The 24501-nt window shown below is 42.7% G+C and overlaps 1 protein-coding gene across 2 annotated transcripts in view; it reads right to left on the reverse strand.

The window, feature by feature from the left end:
* Ly86 (lymphocyte antigen 86) overlaps positions 1–24501 on the reverse strand; it is a 67677-nt gene that overhangs the window by 15759 nt on the left and 27417 nt on the right. For both annotated transcript variants that reach the window (XM_085830757.1, XM_021180863.2), the window contains exons 2-3: positions 22169–22255; positions 20581–20709 (exon numbers count right to left, since the gene is read on the reverse strand). In XM_085830757.1, coding sequence (XP_085686883.1) covers positions 20581–20709; positions 22169–22255 — 216 coding nt within the window. The remainder of the gene's footprint in view (positions 1–20580; positions 20710–22168; positions 22256–24501) is intronic.

Genomic DNA, 24501 nt, shown 5'->3' on the forward strand with positions numbered 1-24501 from the left:
TAAAAAAGGAGAAGGAAAAAAGTAAGATTAGCAAAATATGTTGTTTAACTCAGTAATTTAAAATATTACCTTTTTTTAAAAGCATATAATCAATATAGAAATGAGGCATTTAGATTTACAGCATCTCTCACTTGGGACTTGTCATGGTTCAAGGGCCTCAGACACTGGAAGCCGATGGCCACTGCACTAGTCAATCATGGAAGAGGAAGAGGATCCTGGGAGGAAGTAGTCAGACTTACTTGGAACTTCCTTCCTCTTGCCAGGTCTTTTTTCCTTTGCTGCTCAAGTTTCATGTGAGAAATTCATTCCCAGCTTCATGTGGGAATCACAGAAAAGAGAATTCAACTTGGTCATTATTTTCCTCTCCTCCTACAAACCCATTCTTCGATTTCTGTAGACTCTAAATACCACACTCAAATTTCACCTTATCAGCTGGTGGAGTGGTTGGAGTTCCGGGTAAAGAAAGAAGAACATGGGGAGACAAGAAAGGGGCTTGATCTGCAGAAACCTGGGCAGGGCTGGCAAGCATGTCGTGGCTGAGAATTCAACATAAGCATTTAGGAGGTCTATGTGTCTTGGCCTAGGAAACTCTGTGGCCCTGCAGAGTGGAGCCCTGGGAAATGTTTAGTTAGTTAAAAATGCAAATACCAGCAAACTTAGGGTCAGATTGGGGTAGAATGGAGGAGCTGAGAGTTGTCTTTTTAAATTAGCTTCCTAAATGATTATTGCATGGAAGTGTGTGAGTCACTGAGTTAGATTTATGGAAGTTCATAACTGGCTAAGGACTAGGAAAGAAGCTGAGCATTGTCTTTGAAAATTAAAGTTGCTTCTGGTCCTAGGCTGTCGTTAGCCTTACTAGACTGGGCTCAAACCGAAGAAATTGACTGATGTTAAAAGACAGTTTTAACCCCAAACCGGCTCATTTGCAACTGGTACTTGAACTTGAGGATGGAGACAAACATCAGAACAGCACCATTCCTTAACAACCAGGGTCTCTCCTTTCATTTTAACAGGAAGAGTCCCCCTTGGCTTGGTCATTGCCCATAGCCTCTCTTTGATGGCCATTATTCTTAGGTCTGTGCCCTGCAGTCCAAGAGTGCAGTTCGACTCATCCATTAAAGAGCCTATTGCTTTTGTTGATTCTCCATGAATTTTCAGCAGCAGTGTCTGCTGAGGAAACTCAGAGCTACTTAAAAAAGGCTACAAACAAGGAATAAAACATGAAGATGAGAAAAGGTTGAAAGCAAAGTGACAGAAATGCAAATGGGGCTCTCCCCAGGGTTTAGAAAGGCCAGGGAGACATCACTGACCTCTGGGGAATATGGAGGTTTGGACCAAAGGCATTTATTTTCTTGCTACCTGTGAGGAAAAAGAGCTTCAGCTTCTAAGCCCTAGGCCTCTAGTGACTCTCCAGGTGCCTCGTTAAGATTCAGACTTCCACCCTGAGACTGATGAGTCCTGAGAGTCTTTGAGCCCTGGCTTGAGATGCTGTCATTAGCTGCTTCAAGTACCTGCTGTGGATGAGATTTTGAATGCCTACTGTAGAGGCAAGGCTTCTCACACATTAGTCCACATTTCTCCATCATCTAATGGGTTCAGTCCCATTCTCCTTATTGTACAAATGAGGAAACTGAGGCTCAGAATGTAAACGGCTTGCCCAAGGTCACGCAGTTAAGTCTGTAGGTCTGGCTCCCAAACCCACGACTGTTCACCAGGATAGTAGTTCTCAGGGTGCGGTCCCTAGATGAACACCATCATCTGCACAGGTGAGATCTGCAGTCATTCATGCTCCTGAGATTAGCCTCCCATCCACAGACCTGTGAGTAGCCCCCAAAACTTATTAGTTCATCAAGTTAGATTTTGGGAGTCTCCTCTCTTTGGTCTGTATGCTGGTTTCAATATGCCCGGCCCACGGGAAGTGACACTATTGGGAGGTGTGGCCTTGTTGGAATAGATGAGGCCTTGAAGGAGGAAGTGGGGTTACTGTATAGGTGGGCTTTGAGGACTCCTACTACTCAAGTTCTGTCTAGAGTGGAAGAGAGCATCCTCCTGGCAGCCTGCAGAGGATAGTCTTCTTCTGCTGCCTTTGGATCAAGATGCAGAACCCTTGGCTTCCCACCATATCTGCCTGCAGGCTGCCATGCTTCCTGCCATGAAGATAATGGACTGAACTTACGAAACTGGAAGCCAGCCCCAATTAAATATTTTGCCTTTATAAGTGTTGTCTTGGTTGTTGTGTCTCTTCACGGCAATAAAACCCTAACTATGACAGTCTGTTATGGCTTTCCTATCTGAGTTGAGCACCCATCACTCTAGGAATATTGCCACTCAAGACAGCAATGTACGTTTTCAGAGCTTTTCATGAGCTTGAAACTTGAGGATGGTCCATCCATCTACAGCTAAACACAGTCTCCAAGCAGAGCTGATGCTTGTTCCATTGTGAGAGTTGCTGGGGTGAGCTTAGTCCCATTCTATCTTCTAGTTACCAGGCAGAGTGATGAGGCAGGGAGCAGGGCATTGTCCTGGAATAATACTTCGGGTGACATGCTGCCTGCAGTTACAAAATGACAGTAGGAATGAAGATGGCAGGAGAGATTGTCCAATTTTCCAGGTAGGTTCATCCACGCGAAGAGGGATGAAGACATCTTGCCATTTAGTCTATTGAGAGGGTTGATGAAGGTCAGGACAAGAAGCTAGGATCAGGAGAGATGGAGAATATAGTGTGGGGACCATCGGAGCATAAAGTCTGCAGCAATAGGGCTTGCAGAAGCAGGTGGTCTCCAATGGCCCCAGAAGCCAGATAAGTGAGCAGGTGGAAGGGGGGGCATATTTCATAATTGAGGCTTCAAATGGAGCTGCTTAATCTCCTTCTGTTACGGCAGAGATCAGTGACCAAATTCCCCGGGCTTGCATTTGTTAAACAAGTGAATAATGAGGCTTGTGGACATGCTGTGTCTCCAGCATGCTTTATGGAGCTGTCAGGTTGTCAGCCTAGATCAATGCTCTTCAACAGTCTGCCTGGAAGGTAGTTGTTGGCTTTGTCTTCTCTGATAGCAGTGCAGGTAGAAGGCACTGTACAGAAAGCGCTTAATGGGAATTTTTCTAAATCTAGGCAATAAAGAGGAATGCATTCTCATTGTTCACCCCTCTTTCATAGATCACAGAAAGCAGCACAAGGAACAAGAAGTAATGAAGGCACTAGAGAAGCAAATGAGTTCTGACCTGAGGATTTGGGTAGAAGTGTTAAGATGGATTTTGGATCTGTATAGGCGGCAAGGCTGAGGTATCTTAGAGGTTAATGGTGCCCTGAGGATCACTAGATGCAGATGCTCAGGGAGAAGCAGGACAGCAGGAAACACCGGCCAAGATGGGGTGGAACAGAGGACAAGTAGTCATAGTGAGTACTGAGTGCACTTACACTTTTGACTTATTTGCATATGCAAGATCAGTAAGCACCATAGTCCAAGCGCTTAGCTGTTGTCAGGGCTAATATCTGCGCTAAGGGCAATATCATGCTTATATATAGCTCTCGGTGGATCTAGTGAATATTAAAGTTCTTGTAATTATGATGTATTTACCATATTGGGCAAACAATTAAAAATAGCAGAGTTGATTTTATGTAGACGATAAGCCAGAGAGCAATTGTTTTTTTAGACTTAAGAACTATTCGGGGACTTGGGTTGTGGCTCTGTTGGTAGAGTCCTTGTGCTGCATACATGAGGCCCTGGGTTTGATCCATAGCACTGCACAAACTGGGCATGCTTGCATGCCTGAAGTCCCAGCACTCAGGGAATAGAAGAAGGGGAATGAGAAGTTCAAAGCCACCCTCTGCTATGTGGTGAGTTTGAGGACACTGAAAAACTCGAGACCCTTCCCCAAATACAAAAAAATAACAATTAGTTAAACACTCACAAGACATCAAAAAGCCCAAGAATTCTTTACTCTGCAAAGTCTCACTATGAGACATCTTTCAATCCAAAGAGTTTATATGAGTTTAATATCCAAACCCAATTATGTCCTGTATCTTACATGGTGCACAAAGTGTCATTTATTCCCATCTGTTGTAATTTGGATATATGTAAGTCCTATATTTTTGAAGAAAAGTGTCTTGGCCAGAGACAGAGGCACCGTGAATCAGCAAATCTTGTAGGGTGAGTACTGTCTCCTGTACCTCTCTAGGATTCTAACATGAAAGTGACATTAGTAAGTCCTTTCAGTGTCTATTGTGTTGTGTTGTGCCTGTTGGAGATGTCTCAGAGGGGTCGTTTATACATACACAGGTGGTACCCAGTACCTTTGCATATGATTTTCATACTTGCCTCCCCCAATTAAAAAATAGTTGACTTGAGGAATAGGTTGGTGCTTTAGATTTTCATTCATTGTAACAGATACTGGGTCTAGTCCTCTAAGAGAGAGAAAATATTTATTTTGGCTCAGGCTATGAGAGGCTCCTGCCCATGATCAGGTGGCTCTACTACTTTGTGCTAGTGAGGACACCAAGAAACATCTTCAGAGCAAACCCATTTCACTCACGACTAGGAAACCAGAGAAAGAGATCTGAGGTTCCACACTTCCAGCGACCTAAGGTCCTCCCATGAGACCCCGCATACTAATGGTTCAGTCACATCTGAGCAGCACCATCACAAGGACAGAGCCTTTAAAGTAGGGGCTTTTAAAGCAAACTGTAACAGCTGGGCACAGCAAGATACCCACAAACCAATTCATTAAATAGTGAGTCATTTCTAAAGTCAGTTATTCACTTGGTGCTGTGAGATCAGTACCAATTTTGACCACTCTGGCTAGAATTCACAGATGTTTAGCCAGGATCAAGTTTGAGAGCAACATGTGAGTTATCATCAGGACTGAAAAAAAAAATCTCATACTCATTGTTTAACTTATGGCCTTAGTCTGGGCCTTTATTCAAATTTCTTTGTTCATTTCCATTTTATGGTTCTACATAAAGTACATGAGTTCCCAAACTCCTTTGAGTAATTTCTCCCAATTTTTTATTTGGGTGGAGTGTGATGTGGAGGAGGCCTCTTCCTACTTTCCTGCTAATTTAGTTTCATGGTCAGTAAGTACCATAATTAATTTTTGGCTCTATTTAACTTATGTAACTATCACCATCCTGAGATGGGATATTCTGGGAAACTCTTTGAATGGCATTAAGCCCACTGACACACACATTCACTGAACTCTTGGTAAGTCAGATCTTAAAGGGACTGGGATGACTTTGTTACAAGTTAGGATGTTAGGTCTACACTGTGGTGTGAGTTAAAAATAGAAAAAACAGTCTTGGGGGCATTTCCTATATCAGATGTCTAAGGTGCTACCTTGTTGAAACGCTCTGGAACCCTACCTTATCTGTTAGAATAAAGCTAGGGAAATAAAACCCAGATCATTTTCTTCTCTTATGTCCTTAAAATATTATATTTCTGACTGCCAGATATGTGAGATTTACTCCCACTCCATCCACTCTTTCAGCATCAGCTGGCATGGAACAGTTCACTTCAGTCCTGACAGTAATCAGGTTAGTGTTGACCCTAAAGGCCAAGGGCTCCATCCCACAAGACTGCCTTTCCTCTTTATCTCAGACACCAGCCACAAGCAGTGGGCTCTCAGAATAGTCACACTTTCTCTGCAAACAAGGGACTCACCCTAGCCTTTTCTTATGCTCAGTAATTTGCTAAAGAAGTTTGCAGAACCCTGGAAAATGCTTGCCCGACATTTCTCAGCTCATTCCTTGCAGAGAATAGAAATGAACACACAGGCAGGTTATGTGGAAAGCTGTACAGAGCTTCCATCGTTATCCTAAACACACTACCCTCCAGGGACCTGCACCCACACATTAGGGGTCACTCTGGATCTGGCCCCAGCGTGGACATGATTTGGTATTGACTAAATTCCCCATGTCTTATCAAGACAGAAGTGCATGGTGGGATGGATGATTTCCGGGTTGTAATTTGACTTTGCATTTCTGATGACCAGCTAAAGAGCCAACCAAGACTGCCATCAGTAGAACAAAGATACTCATCATCCAAGAAAGCTCTAGGGATTTGGTAGCTCTATCAGTGGCTAACATGAGAACAAAAGATCTTTCCAGTCCCTCTGAGGCTCAGGAAGTTACAAAGCGTTTTAGAAGCTGCTGGGAACCAAGGACAGAGACCATTTATTACAATCCACAGCACCGCAGAGGCTAATAACAAAGCTTCTACACTTCATAAGGTCCACAGAAGCTTTGGTTAATACGCATGACATCCTGATCCTGGTACAGGCTCCTAGAACAGTCAAGTGCTAAGATAATGCTCCGGAAATGAATAGAGCGCTCTTCAGCTATGGTGGGGACTGGACTAACCTAGCTTGCTTCTGACTTCCAGGAATTTTTATTTAATTGGTCAGGGGTATAGAACAGTGTTGGGATCCTCAACATTTTAAGAGGAGGTAATACAATAAATATAATATAAATGTTATACTAGTTAATACATAGCATAATATTATCTACCATATAATATATAATGTCATTATACAATATAAATACATATTTTATGAATATATTATATATCATCTTACATGTTATATATAATATTATGTTGCTTTCATTATAGTTCTATGTACACTATAGTTCAATGTTACACTACATTAACATATATAATTATCCTATATGGTATATATTATAATGTGTGTGATATAAGAATATACAGCTCTGTCCAGTATAATAACTCTTTTCAAGTTGATTATCTCAGGTATTATGATACAATATTATATACAATATATTTGTATATATTATATACAATATTATAATAGAAAATGACTAACATACCAACCACATCTCAAACATTATAAATTTCAACATTGCTATAGTTTGAAGGTATCCCTCAAGTTTTATGTGCTGGAAATTAAATCTCTGAAGTAGTTTGTGAATGGTATTTGGATGCTGGAGTCTTTGGGAGGTAATTTGGACTGAATAGTGTAATCATCTAAGCATGATTGGCCCAAGTAGTGGCACTATTAGGAGGTGTGGTCTTGTTGGAGCAAGTATGTCACTGTGGGGTTGAGCTTTAAACCCCCTCTCTTAGCTGCTTAGAAGAGCCAGTCTTCTCCTAGCCACCTTTGGATCAAGATGTAGAACTCCCAGCTCCTCCAGCACCATGTCTGCCTGCATGCTGCCATGCTTCCCATTACGGCGATAATGGGCTGAACTTCTGAATCCATAAGCCTGTCACAATGGAATGTTTGCCTTTATAACTGTTGCATGGTGTTTCTTCACAGCAGTGGGAACCCTAACGATTACAGGTGAGGTCAAAGAAGTGGAGCTTTCATAATACAACGAGTGGTTTTAGAATTAAAGAAGCAGAAACCTAGACTAGCAGCTGGCTCCATTGTCCTATTTGAGGCTCTCTTCCATGTCCTGATGCAGCAAGAAGACTCTGACCAGATGCTGAACAGATGTATGGGAATTGGGTTTTCAGCCTCTAGAGTTATGAGCCAAATAAAACCTCCAGGTTCTGGCGTTGCTAAACTGTAGAGCACTTGTATAGCATAAGCCAGACTCTTGGTTCCATGCCCAGCAGTGCAAAGACAAACAAACAAATAAATAAACTTGAGTCCTTCAAAAATCATTAGGCCTCAGATGTTGCGTTACAGCAATGGACAATGAAGGTGAACATATTGATGATGGTGACATAATATATTTTTATTTCATATTGCTTTTAAAAATTGGGCATGTGCTTTAGACTTACAGCACACAGCAGCTCAGCTGGCAATCCTTACAGGCTCTATCACTATATGTGGCTTGTGATCCCTGCACAGGACAGCAGGGGTCTAACTAAATAGAACCCAAATTAATATCTGCGTAGGCAACCGTGTTGAATGGCTATGGATCAGATCAAAGTTAAACCACCCAATGGCAGGGTATTCTAACTGTGTGACTGTTCTTGAGTGTGGTAGGGACTACTCCAACTTGTCTCTTTAAGGTTAGTAATTAGGTGTGGTCAATAAGAGTCGTTACACCCAAGTTAGTCTTAAATATTGATATTGAGCATACATAGCAAAGCACTGAAAGCGAATGAATCTATTGACCCAGAGTAAGTGGTATAGATGGTTTTTCATCTGCATCCTTAAGCTCAGAGCCTGGAGGAAGAGGCTCAAGGGTCTCAGGAGAAAAGGGAAGAGCTGGCATTAGATAATAGCCTATTTGACTCTGATTCAGAACTTCCTACAGATGTTGGTGGAAACAGCTGGTTTGACCGTAGACCACAGCATCTGGATACACATAAGTGTTGCACTTATATTGTACTGTGGTTTGTTCAACCTGCCACAGCCTATGTCTACAAAAAGATGGAAATACTTTAGTTTAAAAATACCTATTGCCAAAAAAGTGTGACATACAGATACAAAGTGAGCACATGCCGTTGGAGAAGCGGTGCCAAGAGACTTGCTTGTCACAGGGCTGTCAAGTCTTCCATTTGTTAAACACAGTTTCTGCCAAGTGCCACGAACTGAGGTAAGATAAGATGAGGTGTGTCTGGATTCAGTTCCACACACCACTGTTTTTCTTGGAATTCTCTTAGATTTCTGTGGAGGAGGATATTTTGTCCCCCCAAAGCATAAATGATGGGTTCAAGGACTGTCACTTAGCTTTACACTCCAAAGAGCCTTTTGCCGTAGAGCTAGCTGAGGTAGGGCAGAGGAGTAGAAAACTACCGTTTAAACCGTTCATATTTTTTCTCAACCTGAGCCATTTGGTAGTAGCTTTTTTTTTTTTTCCTGGCTTGGGAGGTAGCCAGAGGCCTCTAGTTTGCAGGCAAGTGCGTGGTAAACAGTGCTGAGCACTGGACTTGCAGATGGTGGCAGACGGTCTCACCCGCAGGACAGCAAGTTTTTCCTCCCTCTGCTAAAATGAACTGCAAGCCCCCCCGGGACTCTGTCCCATGCCTGATGTGGAAATAGCAGCTTGTGCTTGGGTTTGATGGCTCCGGTTCTCCCTGGTGTCACTTGCCAGCTTCCAAACCCAGTGTTAATCACGGCAACTGCCCTCCCCGCAATAGGTTAAAAATCCCAGTGACCCAAGAGGCCTCTGAATTTTAAGATTTCACTTTTCTGGCTTATTTAATTTACATAATTATTTGTTCAGCATTTGTGCATCCCTTATTTGGTTGTTTCATACTGAATAAAATTTCCTGGCAGTTCCCCAGATGCCAGCCCCTCTGCCTGCGTCTGCAGTCATTGTCCCCATAGCAATAAGGAAAGTAACTGACTGTGGGCTGTCTGCCCAGCATTCAGATAAGTCCAAGGCAAGCTCTCTGAGCTGCTAAACAGATTTAGACTCCTAAAACTGTTTGAGGGACCAATATTTCTCCTGTTTTATTAATTCTATTAAAGCCACACACAGAATAAATAGTGAGGTTTCCTTGAACTTGGAGGAGCAAGACAATTTCCTCCATGTTAGGATTTGATGAGCCTCCAGTGTCTAGCAATGCAGCAGCATCCTTACACACTCTCATCTGATGTGAACTGGTTGTTCCTGTATCCAGTCTATCATCTGCCCACACCACACTTGGCAAAAGAAGTGTTCATTATCTCTTTACTCGGTGATAGCTCTATCTACCAGGTCCACAGAGACAGGAAGCCAGAAATATTCCTGCCTTCAAGGAGTGCAGCTCTCTCTCTCTCTCTCTCTCTGTCTGTCTCTTTCACACACACACACACACACACACACACACACACACACACAGACACACAGACAGACAAACAGACACACACATACACACACCCCTACCTGAAGTTGAGATCAGGGCTATAGCAGAGGTAGGAATCATGAATTGTTTCCCATCACAGAACAACTATTTTTCTTATCTAAATGCACCCCTGTTATGGCTAATTAGTATCTCTGCCATCTGCTCCTCAACACTATTCCCTGGCTTTGGCAATGGCTGAAGCAACGAATCTGGTTGGGTTCGAAAGAAGGATTAATAGGTTAAATCTGCATGGAAGACAAATGGAAACAAATGTTACAGGTAAAAGGGACCACTCATACACAGTACCTGTTATCACACAGGCTGCCGGGAGAAAGTGATAACCTTTTGGTGAGACGCTAAAGGTACAAACGGAGCATGGGACAGGATGTGCCTGAAGAAGTATGACATTCAAAGACTTTGCTCATTCCAGAATATAGAATTTGGAATGACCCAAGTTTTCAGCAACAGATGAATGGATAAAGAAACTATAATTCATACCCTAAAGAATAGTATTCAAACATGAATGCATATAGCCAAATACCTTGTAACAGGATTCTGAGAACTTTAAGGTAGGCAGGAAAGCAATTCTTTACTTAGATCTCTCAGAGGTGGCCCATCAGGGGATGAGCTACCTCGCAGGCTGGCCTGCCATTTTGTTTATTCCTGTTCAGTGTGAACACCACCTGTGGAAGCTTTGAATCATGGATTTATAGATCTCTTATCTCAGGCCAATAATGTCCAAGATGGCCGAAAACATCCTAGGTTCACCTTGGCTTTCCCAGAGCTCTTGGCACCACATATGGGACTTAGTCATTGTGGTAGGGGGAAAGGAATCAAGGAGGGATGAAGCCAGGAGAAGAAAGAAGACAGTTTGGTCCACAAACGAGAGGAAGGAAGGGAGAAGGAATGGGACAGAGGATTGAAGGAATTGTGTTGGATAAAGAAACTATAATTCATATTTATAATTCATAACTTTAATTCATAATTGTGTTGGGGTGTCTAGTAAGTGTGGCCAGGAGGGTTGGGGCTAGCCTAGGCAAGGACAGGTAGAAAAGATGAGACAACCTTTTTTTTTTTTTTTCAATAAAAATACTTGCAAATCAAATGTAAGAAAACATCAGAAAGTTCATTCATCACAACCAAGTCCTTTTTATTCAAAGCATGCAAGGATGGTTCAACACATGGTAAATCAAAATTGCAACAGCTCACACAGTGGGCTCAAGGGCAGAAATCACATGGGTATTTCAACAGATGTAGAAAAGGCTTTTTACAAAACCCAACATCTCTTTATGATAAAAGTCCTGGAGATACTTGGAACAGAAGGGACATACTTCAACATAATAAAGGCTACATATGACATATCCACAGCCAACAGGATATTAAAGGAGAGAAACTCAAAGCATTTCTATTAAAGTCTGAAATAAGATACACTTATCTACTTTACCACTCTTTTAAAATGTAGCGCTGGGAGTCTAAGCTAGAGAGTAAGACAAGAGGCACTAATGAGAGAGATACAACTAGAAAGAAGTCCAACTGTCTCTGTTTTCAGATGATATTATCTATACACGAGATCTCAAAGACTACCAGAAACTCTTTTAACACTGTAAAATGGCATCATATAAAACCATCATACAGAAATTTGTTGCCCTCCTATCTATCAAGGACACACATATTGAAATGAAACAGAAAAATCCCACTCACAGTAGCCATCATAAATGTAAAATAATGGGAATAAATCCCACCAAGGAAGTGATGACCTCTGTAATGAAGACTTCAAAACACCCCAAAGAGGCCCAGTGCTCAAGAGAGAAGACACTGAAAGATGGAAGAATCTTATGCATGTGGGTTGAAAGAATTAATACTGTGAAGATGGCCATTTTAACCATAGACACTCTAAAGACTCAAGGAAATCCCCATCAAAATGCCAACATCATTTCTTCTCAGATACTGGAAAAAATTTAAAGATCCATTCAGAAACATAAAATGCTTAGTTAGCTAAAGCAATGCTGGAGGTACCAGCATATCCAATTTCAAGTTTATGTGACAGAGCTACAGTAATAAAAGCAGTGTGTTGATAGCAGAAGAACCCACATGTAGAGCAACAGAAGACCCAGACATAAATGCATGCAGCTATAGACACTTGCTAGAAACACTGGGAGAAAAGCTTTCTTAAACACATGGTGCTGGGAAAACTGGATATCCACAGAGAGTAGAATGAAACTAGGTCATTCTCTCTCACCTTGTGTGAATATTAACTCCATGTGGACCAGAGAGCTTTAACATAAGGCCTGGAACTCTGAAAATTCTACAAGAAAAGAAAAATAAGAAAAACACCTCAAGGGCTGATGAGATGTCTCAGCAGGTTAGAGCACTGACTGCTTTGCTGAAGGTCCTGAGTTCAAATCCCAGCAACCATATGGTGGCTCACAACCATCTGTAACAAGATTTGATGCCCTCTTCTGGAGTGTCTGAAGTCAGCTACAGTGTACTTACATATAATAAATAAATAAATCTTAAAAAAAGAAAGACACTTCAAGATATAGGCATAGGTAATGACAGTTTGAATAGGACTTCAAAAGCTCAAGAAATGAAGCCAAATACTGACAAATGGGACCTCGTGAAATAAAAAATCATTCGTACGGCAAAGGATGTCATCGTTTGGAGAAAGTGGCAAGCTATAGAATGAGAAAAGATCCTTAGCAATTCCATATCTGATAGAGAGTTAATACCTAAAATACGTAAAGAACAAAAAACTGGACACTAAGAAAAACAAATAACCTAATTAAAAAATGGGACACAGAAGTGTACTGAGAATTCTTAGAAGACAAAGCACGAATGATGGAGGGAAAAACATGCTCAGCATCCTTAGTCATCAGGAAAACGCAAATCAAAACTACTTTGAGATTTTATCTTGTACTAGTGAGAATGGCCAAAGTCAATAAAACAAATGCTAGCTCATGCTGCTGAGGATGTGGGAAAAGGAGAGAGCTCGTTCATTGCTTTCAGGAAAGCCACGATGGAATCGGTGTTTCAGTTCCTAGGAAGTTGGGAGTAATCTTCCCCAACATCCAGCGCTCTTGAACATATACCCGAAAGACTCTACATAAGACTGTAGATAAAAGACACTTGCTCATCCGTGTTCATTGCTGCTCTATCCATAAGGGCCAGAAATTGGAAACAGCCTAAACATCTATCAACAGATGAATGGATAATGGAAATGTGGTACATTTATATAATGGAATATTTCTTATCTGTTAAAAAGGAAATCATGAAATTCACAGATAAATTGGAGCTTAAAAAATCATGCATTCTCTTATATGGGGATGTTAGCTGTTAAATCTTTGATAAGCAGTGTATAATTCATATAATCACAGAGATTAGTGACAGCGAAAGAGACTTGTGGGAAGGGAATGATCTCCCTAGGAAGGGGAAATAGAATATATCACTTTAGAGAGATGGGAGGAGGACTGGACTAGGGGAATTAAATGGGGAGGTGGAGGAGGGAAGAGGGAGTAAGATGGGCCATGGGGAAGTCTAGTACTGTCAAAGTTTCTTAAAATAGATAGGCATATCAAAGAAACCTACGTAGAGTCGCCAAATAATGGGAGAGACAAAGCTCCAACTGGAGATCTTTTGTAACCAAGTGAAACTTCCAGTGCCAGGAATGGGTTTCATCTGATTGAGTTTTTGACCAAAGAGGGTCTGTGAAAATCCCCAAATAACTTAGGCTACTGCTGAGGCTATTGATTGCTCTCCACAAACTGATGGTAAGGTCCTATTGGTGAAGACAACACTTATGTATCTCCTTGAACAGGAAGAAGTCAAACTGGTACCTAACTAGAGCATCTGTACTGAAAGTCACTCTGCATGCAACCATGGGATAAAGGGAAGTACCAAGCCAGCTATAAACCCAGCAATCTACAATGTTGGCCTGCCTGGATGATATCCTGGTGTCATAGTGGCACAAATGTAGGAGTAACCAAGCACTATTTGATTAGATTTAAGGACCACTTCACTTCACAAGATGGAACCCATCTGGATGGAACCCTGACACTGCTCAGGTGGCCAAGAACTTGAGACTAAATAGATTATGGACCAAGAAGGAAAACCAAATACTGTTGTTCTCCTAAAAACATAACAATAAAATGACTCCTAACAATATTCTGCTATATTCATAGATCAGTGTCTCATGCAGACACCATCAGAGAAATTTCTACATACTGTATATGGGAACTAATACAGAGACCCACAACTGGACAATGCGTAGAGAGTGAGAGGCCTTGGAACACTCAGTCCTAAATGGGATGTCTTTGTCAAAAATACTCCCCTCAGGGCTCAGGAAACTGTGCAGAAGAAATGAAACAGTTGTAAGAGCCAGAAAAGATGCCCCAGTGCTTAGAGGGGGAGTGGACATGCACTCACATCCCTAACCAAGAAGCTATCTCTACCTGGCATCTACTTGCAAAAAATTAGTTCTCTCCAGTAGAGTCTTTCTGGGGATATTAACCCTGCTTATGGAGGGTCCCAGGCTAAGCAGTAGATGGCTAACACAAAATGAGCTCACCGGTATTTCTGAGGATTTACTTGCCTCATACTGCTTTGTTTGGGTAGTTTTTATTCACACTGGTCTTTGCGTGTATATTACACTCTCCAGTTTTGTATTTCTAAGGCTTTTGTTTTTGTGTGTGTTTCTTGTGCTGTTTCTTTTTTTTTTTTTTTAAATTGCCTTTGTAGGGATAATCTCTTGTGTACGGTGGTGAAGACCTGCTAGCCAAAGGTGGGAAGTGGAAGGTGAGAGTTCCCGTAGACAGGCTGGAACTGTGGGAGATAGTTGGGCGGGAAGATTCACGTGGACTCGGAAGAAGTTGGATGTACGAAACTGAGGAGAGGTAACCAGCCATGTGGCAGACATAGAATAGTTTAAACAGGTTAAACAAGCTAGCCAGGGAACAAGCCCAACTAAGGCCTAAGCATTGCACACACACACAAAAAAGCTTCCGAGTCATTATTGGGAACTGGGGAGCAGGTGGAAAAGCATGGGGTTATGTTTGTTTTTGTCAGAGAGGGAGAGGGAGAGGGAGAGGGAGAGGGAGAGGGAGAGGGAGAGGGAGAGGGAGAGGGAGAGGGAGAGGGAGAGGGAGAGGGAGAGGGAGAGGGGGAGGGAGAGGGAGAGGGAGAGGGAGAGGGAGAGGGAGAGGGAGAGGGAGAGGGAGAGGGAGAGGGAGAGGGAGAGGGAGAGGGAGAATTGAGTTGAATAGGTAGAGGTGGGGCCTGGGAGAAGATTGGGGAGAAAAATTGTGATTAGAATATGTTGTATGGAAAATTATTTTCAATAAAAAAAGAAGAAAGAATGGGATGTCTTTTCTATTCATACATCCGATAGAGGATTAATGTCTAAAATGCACAAAGAGATTAAAACATTAAACAATGAGGAAACAAGCAACCCCGCTTAATAATATGGGCTAAGGAGCTAAATAATATTGCCAAAAGAAGAAATACAAATGGTCAATAAATACTTTTAAAATTGTTCAACACCCTTATCATGGAAGTACGCATTAAGTCTATTCTGAGATTTTTACCTCACCCTTGTCAGAATGGTTGTCACCAGGACAACAAATGACAATTAATACAGCTGAAGATATGGGAAAGAAGAGCATGATTTCCTGCTGGTAGGAGTATAACCAGGTGCAGCCATTATGGATTTCAGTGGGGACATTTCTCTAGTAAGATAAAAGTAGACCTTCCATATGACCCAGCTATACCACTCCTGGGCATCTATTCAAAAGACTTAATATCCTACTGCAGAGGCATTCATTTTTATGATCTATTCACATAGCAAGGGAATGGAATCAGCCTAGGTGTCTTTCAACAGATATGGATAATAAATGAATAATAAAAATGAAGCACATATACACAGTGGAATTTTATTTAGCCATAAAAAATGGGATTATGCCATTTTCAGGAAAATGGAGAGGACTAGAAAATATTATATTAAGGAAGTAGCCCAGGCTCAGAAGGACAAACACCACATACTCTCTCTTATGTGTATCTCTTAGCTTCTAATGTTTTATATATGTGTATTTCTGTGGGCTTGAGGGAAGGCAGATACCATGAGATTAGGAAGGAGCCTATGTCAGGGTAATAATTTCTCTATGCTTTCTGTACTGTACTTAACACTCACAAAGTCCTGATTGGTTGGATTAGCATCTGCCATTTGTGAAAACTTTTAAATTCTTAATTGTGTTTTAGGAATGGCTGTTCAGAATCACTTCCTGATGTCGTTCCTGGCTGCTGATGCTACAGCAGATTGTGCCATCTTGGTGGTGTATATTTTTCCATATTAAAAAATATAGAAAAGAGATTGATATGAAGTGTTCATCGTGCTGAAAATACTCAACTCATCAAAATCTCTAGGGCATAAAGGTGACACTCACATGTCGGTGGCAACCAAGAGCTGTCTGATTGGACTTCAGGTCCACCCAACGGGAGGCAAATCACACCTGGTATTGGAAACCTAGCCAGTTTCTCAGGACTAGTGAGGTCATGGAACTTAGAAGAGAATCTACCATAACCACTCTGATATACCAGCATAACTCCTTACAGTATGCTCCATCTTATCCTTCTACCCAAAGGTAAGTGTAGCTACCAACCCTCATCAAAGAAGCTTTTATTTTTTACAGCAAATGGAGACAAACACAGAAAACTACAGCTGGACACAATTCAGTGATGTACAGATCATGGAGAGCCCAGTCTCATCGGATTCTTCTACATCACAGGTCCTGCATCTATGGACCAGGGAACAGCAAGGAAGAGGGGCAGAAAGACAGTAAGAACTAGAATATCAAGAATTCTGCTAAGTAACAGACGGTCCTGGAAACAGCTGCACAAAAGGGCTGGATCAAGGGCAGTGTCAATAAACACAGTAGCATAGAGGTGGAAACAATTTCACAGGTCCCACCCCTAGACAAAGAACTATAGGCCACTAAAGGCTGCTTGTTGGGAGGAGAATTAGCCTTTCCCAAGAATGAGCCCTTACTGAAGAGTAGACAACCTTAATTTTAAAAAGGCCCCACAGATTGTATTTATATTTATTCAAGAGTATATAATGCATATACATACATGTATACAACAATAACAAAGAAACAAGCATATCAACTTGAGAGTCAGGAGGACATGAGAGGTGTTGGCTGGGAAGAGTTGGAGGGAGGAAAGGGAGGTGGAGTGATGTAATTCTATTTCACTTAAAATATATTTTAAAAAAATCTAGAGGTCACAGAGATGTCTAAGTGGGCAAATAAAGCCCTAGTTAATGCAATGTGAGGAGCTAAGGCTAGGCATGTGTCATGGTCACCTAGAGAGGCCCTTATATGAGCTGTGAAGGTGAAGCTTGGATTACCTTGGAGACCTCAAGATGTTGGAGATGCCAGAATTGTTGGATACCTGTCAAGGGGAGCTGCTAACAGGGAGTGGAACAAACCCAAGAGAGAGGAGTGTGTTGTAGTCAACAAAGCTAAAAGAAATTAGAGGTCTGCAGAATGCTTTGATAATAGACACGGAGATACAGAATTTCAAGTTTGCATAGCTGGTGTTTGGTCTTGCTTTGGTTCAGTATATCTTTACTATGGTTCCTTACCTCCTGTTTTGTGCCATTACATGTTGGAAGCATCTGATCTGCCTTTTGATTTTGATTTTATAGGGGATTACAATTAAGAGATTGCATGAGCCTTAGAAGAGACTTTGGACTTTACTGGGGTGAACACTGTTATAGACTATGGGGATTTTGGAAGTCAGACTAAGTGCATTTTGCATTATGATATAGCTACAGGCCTATGGGAACCATGGAGTGGGAATACAGTAGGTTGAATAAAAATGACCCCTATAGGCCCATAGGGTGTGGTACTGTTAGGAGGTATGGACTTGTTGGAGTAGGTACGGCTTTGTTGGAGGAAATGCTGCCTGCTGGTCCAGATGTAGAAGTCTCATCTCCTTCTCCAGCCCATGTCTACCTGCACAGTGACATGCTTCCTGCCATGATAACAGACTAAATTTCTGAACCCGTAATCTAGTTCCAATTAAATGTTTTCCTTTATCAGAGTTGCTATGGTCATGGTGTCCCTTCACAGCAGTAGAACACTGACTAAGACAGAAGTCGAGTTCAATTTCCTGGAACCCATGTTAAACCAGGCAGAGCAGCACGTGTCTGCAGCCCTGGCACTCCTGGGATAAGATAGGAAGCAGAGACAGGAGAATCCCCAGAAGTCTTCAGGCCAGCTAGTAGCAAATAGCAGGAAGGGAAGGCTCTTTACTGGAGGATGTCCTTTGACCTCCAGCATGTGTACACACACACACACACACACACACACACACACACACACACTACTCCTTTCCACTAAGTTGAAAGAAGAAAACAAATACCATTTACAGTAATGTAAAACAGTTCTTAAGTGATTATTCTAAATAAGCTCCTGGCTAAAAGATGTGCGTACAGCCATATGTCCCTTGTTCTTTGGTTCACTCATTTTGTTTTTCTTAGCTAAGATTATAGACCTGGAAGCTAGCCTTGCTGGGTTCCAGCCACGGGTCCCTCACCAGCCTATGACTTGGCATAGGTGGCTAAAATGCTGTGCCTCAGATTCTGTATTTACACATTTGGGGAATATTGACAGCACCCCCTTGTGACTTTGAGCTGGCAAGGAAATGGATTTCTGGGTATAAAGCTTTTAGCACAGTGGCCAGTATAATGCTTGGTGCATGTGTCTGAGTGTCTTTGTGTATGTGTGTGTATGAGTGTATGTGTGTGTATGTGTGCCTGTGTCTAGTATGTGTGTGTGAATGTATGTGCAAGTGTGTCTGTGTATGAGTATATTTGTGTATTCATATATTTATGTGTGTGTAAATGTGTGTGTATATGTTTGTATTGAGTGTGTATGTGTGAGAGTGTGAATGTATGTGTGAGTGTGTTTGTGAATGAGTGTGTATGCATTTGTTGAGTGTGTCTATGTGTGGCTGTATGTGTGAATGTGTACCAAGCTTCCTAAACTAGTGCACATTTGGAACACACTTGGTCTTCTGTAGCTGCAAGTTTGGAGCCCCAAATTCCAATTGTGGAAAGAAAAGCTTTGTGTGTGTAGGGAGAAGTATGTTTCTGAGACGTATAGAGCTTTCCTGTCAGGAATTCCTACCAATACAGAACTGCCACTACTTATATCATGTTGACATTAGGTGTAGTAAGTGATCTGAAGATGATTAAGATAGTTTTCAATATATGTGTGGGAGCAAACGTTCTCCATTTGTATGAAAGGCTTAAACATCTGAGGGGTCTGGAATCCTGAGAGTTCTAGGACCAGATACCAAGACCCAACTGTGCAGGGGACAAATGTGATGTGTGACACTTCCCCAGACCTGTAGTCTAGTGTGTGTTATGAATGGAGACGATGACAGTGGCAAGCACTCCAAGAGAGCTCTAGACCATGTTCTCAGGGGAGAGGGCCAGCAAGGATGGGGGAATCTGAGTGGAGCGCAGCTCATTGTGCTAAATCATGGCTTCCCTTCCCATCTGGTGGCTCTCCCTCAATTTCTGTTTACTTTTTTTGCAGACAAACATCTTTCTCTCTGTATCCATGGGTATGGGAAGAGGACTCCAATGCCTTCTATGATTTTTGTTGAAAAAGGACAACTGGGTCATGCCTTAGTTAGGGTTTTACTGCTGTGAACAGACACCACGACCAAGGCAACTATAAGGACAACATTTAATTGGGGCTAGCTTACAGATTCAGAGATTCAGTTCATTATCATTAAGGCAGCAACATGGCAGCATCCTGGCAGGCATGGTGCAGGAGGAGCTGAGAGTTCTACATCTTCATATGAAGGCTGCTAGCAGAATACTGATTTCTAGGCTGCTAGGATGAGGATCTTAAAGCCCACACCCACAGTGACATGCTTACTCCCACAAGGCCATACCTACTCCAACAGAGCTTTTAATAGTGCCACTCCCTGGGCTGAGCATATACAAACCATCACAGGTCATTTTGACAGGATCCTTGCTGCTTAAAGGTCTGGGTTCTTGGAGTGGAGGAGAAATAATCAAGGGTGTGTTTCTGGAACATGCGTTTGAATTGTACACCGCATGGTCAATGAAAACGGGCAGAAGGGAGCAGCTGGCAGAGAGCAACTTCTGGGGAGCCCAGTGCAGAACAGACCCAAGTTCTCATAAACAATAAAGCATCTTTGGGTCTGGAAGGGGAGGGGAAGGGAAAAAGAGAGGTGGAGACATGTGGGTGAGCTTGCCTGTGCACCTGCAGACCAAGCCTAGTCAAAGTCAAAGCTTAGTGGACTAGAAAGAAGGGAACTCATAGCTCACACAATGGGATTTCTGCTTCTTTAGTTGGAGCCTTCCTACCTGACATCTCCATCAGGCATCCCTGCCCCCGGGAGGGAGGTGGGGAAAGCCGCGACTTTTAGCAAGCCTTGTTCTATTTTCTTTTTCTGAGTTGTTGCTGTATGGGCGAGACCTTAGTACAGCAGAGACGATCAGAGAAAACCTGGAAACAAGCTGACTCCTCATAGGTTTGTGGAAACTCCTGGTTCTTTCTGCTGCCAGTCTTTTGAGTAAGATGCTGTTATATTCAGGAAAAAGCCTCCATTAGAACAATCTTCTATGCATCTTTTATTTCAGCACTTACAGCATCTGTCTAAGGGAGGCTCTCTGCACAGCATTGCCTGGTATTTTTACGCAACAGATGCTGATGAATAGGGTGTGGGTTGCCCACAGATGAGTGGGGAAGAGTCAGGACTTTGACCCCTGGGATCCTGGTGTCAGGTACAAGCAGTCAGTAAGGCTTACCTCCTTTTTTTCTTCCACAGAATGAGAACTTGGGCTGGTCCTCCTCACAAAGGGGATAGGAGTAGTTCAGAATAGAAGAGCCCTTTGCCACCAGAGCTATGTCCAGAAACAGCTTTCTGATGTCCTGTCCTATAGAGAAGAATAACTTCAGCACTCCGTGTTTCCCCTGCAGGGAGGTCACTCAAGGCTCAAAGTCACTGTCTAAAGGAACTCTACAGCCTGCTGTATGTGGGGCCAGACCGCCCTTTGCAACAGAGTAGCATTTCTAGCTTAAGTGTCCACCTGTTCAGGATGAGGCAGCTCACTGGCTATCTTTTCCTCTTGATACTCAGCACTCTGCCCTATCAATGCCTACAAGTCTGGCCTTTCAAGTTCCTTAGTTCCTTACTGCTATTTATCTGCCATGCTAGTAGCAAGGCAGGGCTGGGTCAGCGTATTCCCACTGCTGTTGAGTAGGGGATGCTGCGCACGGCTCTCCAGGGAATTCCAGTGAGCTCTGTGGGCGGCGTCTATTTCATTCTCGCCCCCTTCCCCTTCTTTTGTCTCTCATCCATTCCTCTTTGTTTCCCGCCCTTAGCATTTCTCCAGACGCTCTATGTCCAGATAGCGTGCAGAGTTATAGGGAGACCCGGTCACACGAGAGTTCTTGGTCTTTGAAAATATTCTTCTCATTTCTCTAAAGTGATTCTGGGTGCTCGAATTACTGAATGCCTCTGCTCTGTTTTGAGAAAACTGGCCTTCTACAAAAGGGGATACTTTAGTAGCTATGACAAACATACTGGTTTACTGTAATGGCATGGGCAACCAAGAAACTACCAGGAAGTATGTGGGTTCACATCCTGGGGTGGGAGGAAAGATTTAGCCTCTTCCCCCACCCCCTCCCCCAATGTATAAGAACTTCCATTAGTTGTTTGGGAAGCAAACTAATGTGAGTAACAGACCATGCTGTGGGTAGAGCAGATTTGTTTGTGGCAAAGGTAATAAGCAAGCCTCTTGTCTGTAGCAACCAAACAATCCTTCCTTCCTTCCTTCCTTCCTTCCTTCCTTCCTTCCTTCCTTCCTTCCTTCCTTCCTTCCTTCCTCCCTCTCCCTCTCCCCCTCCCCCCCTTCCCCTCCCATTTCCCCTTCCACTCCCCTCCCCTCCCCCTCCCTTTCTCTCTTTCCCTCTCTCTCTCTTTCTTTGCTGTCTATGGTGACCAGGAGTTGACAGTATGGAAATGAGCATCTGGAACCTCTTTTTTTTTTTTTTTTGGTTTTTCGAGACAGGGTTTCTCTTTATAGCTCTGGCTGTCCTGGAGCTCACTTTGTAGACCAGGCTGGCCTCGAACTCAGAAATCCGCCTGCCTCTGCCTCCCGAGTGCTGGGATTAAAGGCGTGCGCCACCACGCCCGGCTGGAACCTCTTTAATACAAAAGCCCAGCATTTCATTTTCATGATCATGAGGGATTAACTAAAGAAGGCATGTGAGAGGCAAAGGTAGGATAGTTGATACAGCCTGCTGTGCTAAGTCAGCGTGAACCATCGTATGTGCAGAGGAGGAGGAGGAGGCTCTGCTATGCTTCAAGTCAGGGTAATCGCGTCTACTTACTCAGAATGATGCCAAATCTAATGTTGAGACTTGATTGGATCTGCTTGGAACACTGGTCAATGGAAAGGCCAAAATCCTGTAAGGGATCTGCCAAAGAGGACATGGAAAGATTAGTCATGAGCACACCGCAAACTCATCTGCAACATCTGCACTAATGATTTTTACAGGACATACTGAAGTAGCCAGCACTTAGAAACACCTGGAACATTTCAGCACTTCCTCGCAGTCTGTCCATGGTCGCTGTTGTGCTCACTCTAACAACAGGACCTCAGGAACAGAGGGCAAGTTTAGTACTTACTGTTTTCATCGTTGCTTAAGTTCTTTTAGCCCCTATCATTAGTCTTGCTAACAGAGGGAGATGTGTGTGGATACTCAGTCACAATGAGCCTTTACAATTCGGCTTTACCTTAGGCCACCTCATCCCACTCAGGGCCCCATTTCTGCTCTATGCAAGGCATTTTACTAAATAGTTAGGGACATAAGATAATGTGTTTCACGCGTAATGTTTCTTTATTCAAATAGCACCTTATGAATCAGAATAAAGAGCAGAACTAGCCTTCTGTCCCTACCCTGAGGCAGGTGGCAATGTGCAGCACACACACACACACACACACACACACACACACACACTCGAAAACTCCAGCCCTCTGATTCACTTGTATACTTTCATTTCTTGCTAATTCTTGCCTTTTGTGAACTTTCCCTCACAGTGTTGAGAGTAGTTGTTTATTCTCTGAATTAAAAAACCCAGTCGTGTCTGATGTACTCTTCTAACTGTGTAAATATGTCTAGTCATCCTTCAATATCCATAAGGAACACATCAGGACGCCTATATACCAGAATCCATAGATGCTTAAGTTCTTGATATAAAACGTCCTATTTCCATAGAATCTATGCAATCCTCATATATATATATATATATATATATATATATATATATATGTGTGTGTGTGTGTGTGTGTGTGTATTCATTTTTAAAATATATGTGTGAATTCCTACATGTTTGTATGTGCACCACATGGGTACTTGAGAAGGCCAGAAGAAGGAGTTAGATATTCTAGAACTGGAGTTTACTGTGAGCCGCCATGTGGGTGCTGGAACCCCAAAATGGGTTCTGTGCAAACCCTTTTAACGAGTGAGTCATGTTTCCAGGCTCCTCTTCACACAGATCTTTAAAGTCATTCCTAGGAGACTTACAGCAGTTATACGTGTGATACAGTTGTATGATACAAGGCGAATGCAGTGCCAATCATCTTATGCTGTTTTGTTCAAGAAACACAGGAGGAAGTCTGCACATGCTCAGATATTCATATTCAACTATTTTAGATTTGCTTTTGGTTGAATCTGAGGATTTGGCAACTGTGGATATAGAAACCCAACTGTATTGCTTTGTAATTTGCTCCCTATCTTAACCCCGTAGCACCTAATGTAAACTTAGATTTAAGGCAGGAACTAATTTTGTGTCTTTCATTTTTCATTTCCTTTTCCACTGTGCTTCTCACTGGGTCTAAGAGAGGAACACCATCTTGTGCTGAGAACTTGCTAAGAATTCTCAGCCTCCCTTCTCAAACTCCCCATTATCCAGTCCATCCTAGGGATAGGCACCCCACAGACACATATGATGACCATGAGTCTGGGTCAGCCACTACGCTAGCCAAATCTCAGCTCTGAACATAGCCTTTGTACTTTGCTTTGTGTGGCTGCTGCTCGTCTATAATGATTCCTGTGCTGAATGCAGTCAGGGGGCCAGGGAGAGCTGGAAGCCGGAGCCAGGGACTGGGCTTGCTTCTGAGCCAGGGACTGGGCTTGCTTCTCAACCCTTTTCAGTGGCCCTTGCTTCCAAATGATGCTTCTCTTGCCCTTTCCTGGAACCAGCCAGGCTCAGCTCTGTGAGTGCCCAGACCTCTGCTAAATAGTGTCTCAGAGGTGGTTACCCTACTCTTGCCTTGGACCACAAGTTCTGCCTTCCAAGCACCCAGGTTTTCATCCCGCCAGCTTTTGCCCTTAGCTCTCCTAGCTCTCGAGGAGGCAACTGTAATTCACTGTCATTTTACTCTTTTGGTTTCTCTTATTTTTCCATTCAGCTAATTAACATATTCTCTATATCAGATTATTTACATTAAAATTAGCTGATTAGTTAATTATTACTTCCTTTATAGCAGCAGTGCTCAACCTGTGGCTTGAGGACCATCAGAAAAATCATGGTCCTAGGGACTGAGATACTGCTCAGTAGCCAAATCACTATTATGAAGGAGCAATGGAAATAAATTTATGCCTGGGGTTTCCAAGACCGTAGGAAATACGTGTTATCTAATGATTGCGACCCACAGTTT

Source organism: Mus caroli, unplaced genomic scaffold, assembly GCF_978045245.1.
Source record: "Mus caroli unplaced genomic scaffold, Mus_caroli_1 scaffold_15, whole genome shotgun sequence".
In the NCBI taxonomy this organism is placed as follows: domain Eukaryota; kingdom Metazoa; phylum Chordata; class Mammalia; order Rodentia; family Muridae; genus Mus; species Mus caroli.